The 6610-nt window shown below is 34.9% G+C and overlaps 1 protein-coding gene across 1 annotated transcript; it reads left to right on the top strand.

Annotated features, from left to right (window-relative positions):
- Positions 1-438: 438 nt before the first annotated feature.
- LOC143571303 (plasmodesmata-located protein 2-like) lies at positions 439-2382 on the top strand. The gene is made up of 3 exons (XM_077056764.1): positions 439-1389; positions 1979-2084; positions 2161-2382. Exons 1-3 carry the CDS (start codon positions 556-558, stop codon positions 2166-2168), a joined length of 948 nt encoding a protein of 315 aa, XP_076912879.1. The 5' UTR covers positions 439-555; the 3' UTR covers positions 2169-2382.
- Positions 2383-6610: the final 4228 nt, after the last annotated feature.

A 6610-nucleotide genomic window follows, 5' to 3' on the forward strand; every position in this document is an offset into this window, starting at 1 on the left:
CTATTCAAGTTTGATCTGGGAATACAATTCTAAACACGATGTCATCATCGCTTCTAACTAACTTTTACCTAAAACGGTTTCTTAACCGTCAAACAACACTCAATCATCACAACTCGAGTAATTTGCTTACTCCAACTTGGTAAGAGTGTGGAGATCTTAAACTTAATCATATGCCTAACTCCCTTATCTTTATAAAGAATCTTGATTTTTAAACACCATGGTTTTGTTCTTATTCTCTTAAAATGATTTTAAAACAATTAAATAAGTTAATAATAATACATGCCTTTTCATGACTGCATCATACACATATAATTCTTGGAATACACACACTTATTTTAACAAATAATAATAACATATAATACAACCAATATACCCTCATAAAGTTAAAAAGGTAGGCCACACACACACAAACCCCAAACCTAAAATCTTACTTCAAGAATCAAATCAAAACCATTACTTTATGCTAAACACCCCATCTCAATCTCCATCTCAACAACACCACTTCAAGATTTCCACACACACATGTTCCAATCCACTCACAAACTCTAAACAACAATGCATTCAATATCACCCACATTTTTGTTCTTGATGCTCATCACACCACTTGTTACTACATCTGCACCAGATAACACCAACTTGGTCTACAAAGGCTGTGCACAGCAAACCCTCCAAGACCCAAATGGGGTTTACTCATCTGCACTCTCTGCCATCTTTGGAACCTTAATCCAGCAATCTTCCAAAGCAAAGTTTTTCAAGACTGTTAGTGGTAGTGGGCAAGCCACAATCTCAGGTCTTTTCCAATGTAGAGGTGATTTAACCAATCTTGAATGCTACAACTGTGTCAGCAGGTTGCCAATACTAATGGACAAGCTTTGTGGGAAGACGGTGGCTGCAAGACTGCAGCTTTTGGGGTGTTACATGTTGTATGAAGTTGCAGGGTTTACTCAGATATCTGGGATGGAGTTGCTGTACAAGACTTGTGGGTCAAGTAATAATAATAATAATAATAATAATGGTGGGAATGGGTTTGAGGAAAGAAGAGATGCTGCATTTGCTAGTTTGGAAAGTGGGATTGAAAGTAGTAATGGGAATGGTGGGTTTTATAGTACTAATTATGAATCTTTGTATGTGTTGGGACAGTGTCAAGGGGATTTAGGGGCTTCTGATTGTGGGGAGTGTGTCAAGAATGCTGTTCAGAGGGCTGAAGTGGAATGTGGGAGTTCAGTCTCTGGCCAGATTTATCTGCATAAGTGTTTTATGAGTTATAGTTATTATCCTAATGGGATACCCAACCCGAAGAAATCGTCTTCAGCTTCGGGTTCTTCGTATTCGTCGTCTTCATCTTCTTCGTATTATTCGCCATCTTCTTCTTCTTCTTCATCAGGTATGGTTATAAGTGATTCATGAATATCTTTATCTCTTTAAATGACTGGTTTTGGTTGGGGTTAGGCTATAATTAAATGTACCTCGTTGAATGCTAATCGTGGTGTGCGAAAAAAAAACGAAAACCGAACTGTATTAGTACCTGGAGAACAGAAACCGAACTGGGAACGGGCTTCGGTTCCACAATTTTTGCTTATTTGGATTTTGGATAACCGAACTGAAAAATTACCAGTTTAATCGGATAATTGAATAAACCGAAAAAATCTATTGAATTCGGTTTAGTTAGATACATTTTTATTTGGGATCGATTTGGTTAGGGCAAAAACAACTAAAAACCGAATAAACTGATACCCGAAACGATGATCATCCCTTGAAAAGTAGAGACATGAAATGACTGAATTCGAAGAGGGGTACTTTGGTAAAAGTAAATAAGTTAGCTAAACGTACGTACCCATGTTAGGTAAAAAATAGAGATGAAATGACTAATTTAGAAAGGGAGGGGGTATCTCAAAATAAAGAAAAGCATAAGAGGATGGGGTACGTTTAACACAACCCTTTTATTATTATATCTGAAATTTGGTTTGCAGACGCAGAGACAAATACCGGGAAAACCGTTGCAATCATCTTGGGAGGGGCAGCCGGAGTTGGATTCATAGTAATATTTGTATTATTTGTTAAGAATTCAGCAAAGAAACATGATGGTATGTTAGCTAGACTTGAAATGATGAGAGTGATTATAAATTTTGTTTGGTAATTTTTTTGGATTTTTGGGTGCAGATTATTAAAAAGGGAAATGAGATATGAGAGTTGTTGACATATGCTGAATGAAGAACCAGAGATCCAATTTTTGAGGTGGATTCTTTCTTTGGTCTTTTCCAAATCCATTATTTTTAATTTTGGTATATTTTAGAGGAAATGATGGTGGAAAAGATGAAGGAAAGATGTAATATTTTAATTTATGCTGTTAAGACTTTGGACATTCATGGCTCAAAGCCATATATGCTAATTGTTAATCCTTTCACTCTCTTTAGTTAAGTCCAGTTTTTGTTAAATTGTAAATCATGAATCAAACTGTATGAACATCAAATCGGTCTACTTGCGTCAGTTTGATTGGTTTCGATAACTTATGATTTATGAACACATGTGATGCATTGTTACCATTTTATCAATATATGAAAACATGTAAATAAAAAACAATAAAATTATACTGTAGCATTCAACTTATTATTATTTCATAAAACTTTTTTTAGTCATGTAATAGAAGAAGTTACATGGTTTGGTAAAGCGGAAAAAAAAAGTAGTGTATTATTGGTAAATAAGTGACGTCATATCTGCTACAACATCTAGTCTCATTATACGACTAAGTCTTTCCTATCACAAAACACTCATTTAAACTAAAATACCAAATATCATGAGTCGAAATTTATAATCGGACTCTCATAATCTCATTTGCTGTTATATGTAATTGTAAATAGTCTTATGGCATCATTACTATATTTTAAAAACAAAATATAAGTATAGCCAGTTTTTTACACCAAAAGTAAAGCAATATGACATGAAATACTATTACATGCCGAATGAGATAATAATTTACCCAAATCGAAAACAAATATTAGTCAAGACAGTGTGTATCCCAGTCATTAGGGCTGTCCAAACTGCTCGTCGCTCGCTCGAAAAATGCTCGTCGATTTCGGCTCGGTTTGGAAGTGAGCCGTTCGGCTCGGTTTGGTTTAAAAACAATCCAAGCACTAGCAAAGCCTCGCTCGGTTTGGTTCGGTTCGATTTTGCTTGAATTATTTTTTATTTATTAGTTTTATATATAAACTTTATGTATATTTATAAAAGTATACTATTTTTTTAAAGTTTTTAAATTTAAATCATAGCCGCTCATTTTATATATGTTTTGTTGTTAACTTTGAGTTTATACATTTTAAAGGTGAAAGTTTAGACAATTTAGAGTTGAAAGTCTCGAATTAATGATATTTTGAAGTTTTAGAAATTTAAAATTGGAACATTTGTACGAAATCAAGCAAAACCAAACCGAACCAAGCCGCTCGGTTTCAAAACCAAACCAAGTTAAAGCATAAATATATAGCTCGTTTCTTTAAATTCAATTCGCTCAGTTCGGCTCGTTTTCAAACCAAACCAAGTATGAGCATACCCACATTCGATTCGGTTCGGTTCGTGAACAGCCCTACCTGTCATAAACACGTTATTTATTTTGATAACTGATTTACTTTTCAATATCATATGTATTAACAATTATATAACTCAGGAACGATATTAAAATTTGAAATACATTTTAACTGTTATATGTAATTTGGAAAGGTAGCCATCATTATTTAATTTAATTTGGTGGGGGGGTTTATACCTTCTGTTACCTAAAGATTTCTTCTATTTGATATTGCGGGTTTAAATCTCACTCATGTATCATACATCTTGGGTTTAAGGCTAGATGAAGCACCACCAGTTTCGGCCCGTCAACGAAAACAAGTTAGAGCGTTAGGCTCACACTTAATTAAAACCTCTAAGTTTTAAAAATATTATATATATATATTATAATTGGTGATATAAATTTAAAGTAATGTATTGGTGTGGTGGTTGACTTGGTTGTTACTTAAGTATAGGTCATGACTTCAAAATTTGTAGTAAGGAAAAAAAAAATCTTAACAATTGTCAGTAGAGGTGCACAAAAGAACCGGTTACGGACCCGAACCTACCCTACCCACGGGTATGGACCGGGCTTTGGTTTTCCCCCGAACTCTGTACCCGGAACCGGTTCCATCGGTTCCGCCAATACCCTGTTAAAACCCGACCCTACCCTACCCGAAACCCGAAAAAACCTGATGGAACTAGTCAAATACCCGACTATACCCGAACCGGTTCCTACCCGGACCCGGTTTTGATTTTTGTTGACCATACCCAATTCCGGTTCCTGAGAATACCCGGTTTGTGCACCTCTAATTGTTAGTAAACAAATTTTTTTCTTAACAGCTGTCATAAAAGGCTCAAAATCTTATTTCGATTTGGTCCTCCACATTAGTTGAGTCAAAAAAAGAACATGAAAATTCAGCCCAAAAATCGTTAGACTATCAGGTATGGATGTCTCTTTGCTTCCTAGTTTACAATGCCACGTATCACACCCCAATCCACTCCACTCTTTTTCACAATACAAAGGAAATGGTCACCAATTTACTTTTATCACTTTCGTTCTCTTTTTAATAAAATAATAATTTTATACATTTAAAATACGTAAAACAAACGTAACATAATACTGCATATACAATATTAAATATAAAAAACATAACCATTAATAATATTAGAATTATATTATTAAAACTATTATAATACATTTGCATATGAAATAAAAAAACATTATATAAATTGGAAAAACATATACAATTTAGTAAAATATTATAGATGCAATGGACAAAAGGTTTCCCAAAACTCACCTACCGTCTTCGTCTTCCCCAAACACTCCCACCATCGCTATCAATTCGTCACCACCAGCCCTCCACCACCACCACACCATAGTCTCACAAATGTTGAAAATATGAAACATTTTTATGAAAACTGAAGTGGAGCGGGGTTTTGAGCGGTGAATTTTCCACAGATTTCTTGCCGCTGGGTGACCCCGACATCGCCGGGGCGGTGATTGCCGCCGGCACCGCCTGCCATATCATCAATTCAGCGGTAATCCGGCGCCCACACCCATCAGCCTTAGAATGTCATTGGTCCACTGACATCATAGCTAGGTGAAGAGTACAAACTTAAAAACGCATGACGTTTATATTTGTTGTCTTTAGTAACTGTTTCATGATAAACCACTGGATCCGGTCTTTTACTTTTAGAATATCCAACACGCCTTTGTCACGTGAAAGCTATTAATAACTATCTTTATTATTTATTGAACTGAAGTTAAACATTTTAAAAACTAATAAAATCTCGTTTAAACCATAAAGCCTAACACTTTCATTTAAAGAGAGAAAAGAAATGAAAGGAAATTAAAAGAGAAAGGAAAGGAAAAGAAGTGTATTATTTTGTGTTCTCATGTTTGATGGAAAGGAAAGGAAAGGAAAGTTAACATTTTTTGTGTTCCCTGATTGAGAGGAAAGGGAAAGAAAGTTATAACTTTACCATTATACCCTTAGGTAAAATTAAAATAAAAAATACATTACTTTCCATTCTCCGTTACTCATTTATCTAACTATGAACCCCGACTATACGCTCTCTGATGTTGATGAACCGGTGGCTTCAATTTCCACTGCAAGGCAAAATGTTCTTTGCTAAAAATACTCTATTATGCATATAAAAGGACAAGGAAGTCTGTTTTTTGGAAGATTACTAGAAAAAAACAATTGCTGCACACTCTAAAATAAACACAATTATAGAACTATAGTGGAAAGCATTATATCCGAGAAAATTGAAATAGTTAAAACAAGTTGATTGTGGATTTTAAACCACACTTCAACTTTTGATGCTTTAATTTTTGTCCAATTTTTTTCCATAATTAGCTGCTACAAAACTTAGTTGTGGCCAATATCCACTGCCTTTATTAACGAGTTCCGTAGCGACACAACAAGCTTCTTCTGATTGTCGATGATGGTGCACGCTGCGCCTTTTGACACTTATTTACACTGACTTCAAAAGAGCGGATAATAATAATTGTTATATGGTTCTGCGCAACCCTGCCCATTACCCTGCCCACCGGACCCGTAACTTTAAGAGAAAACACTATAGATATAACTATCTCACACATCACAAATCATAACTACCCAGCATCAACTAACTAGAATCAAAATCAAAATCAAACACAAACAAAAACATAATTAATTAATAATAGCACACAACATGTAAATTTCAATTTCAATTTCAATTTCATTTAAATACCTGATAAGAGCAGAACGGACATTGAGAAGCAGGAATGGCATGTGGGTATGCTTGGGAATCGAGTACTTTGATGATGAGAATGAAACAGGTGACCCAATATGAAGGAGATGAGGGGCAGTATGGTAATTGGAACTTTTCTCTTTTCCTTTCTCTCATATTCCGTCCAATTCGGAAAGAAATCAAATACCTTCATTTGCTTTACTATTTCTTTTCCTTTCTATTCCTTTAAAGAACTCTGGAACACAATCTTCATCTTGATTCTTCCCACTTTCCTTTCCTTTCTCCTCAAAAGTTCACTCAGGAACACAGTGTAAGAGTTTGGTGGTTTGGTTTAACG

The sequence above is a fragment of the Bidens hawaiensis genome, unplaced genomic scaffold, assembly GCF_021521415.1.
Source record: "Bidens hawaiensis isolate Kalapana, Puna unplaced genomic scaffold, B.hawaiensis_p1.1 tig00001336_1, whole genome shotgun sequence".
In the NCBI taxonomy this organism is placed as follows: Eukaryota; Viridiplantae; Streptophyta; class Magnoliopsida; order Asterales; family Asteraceae; genus Bidens; species Bidens hawaiensis.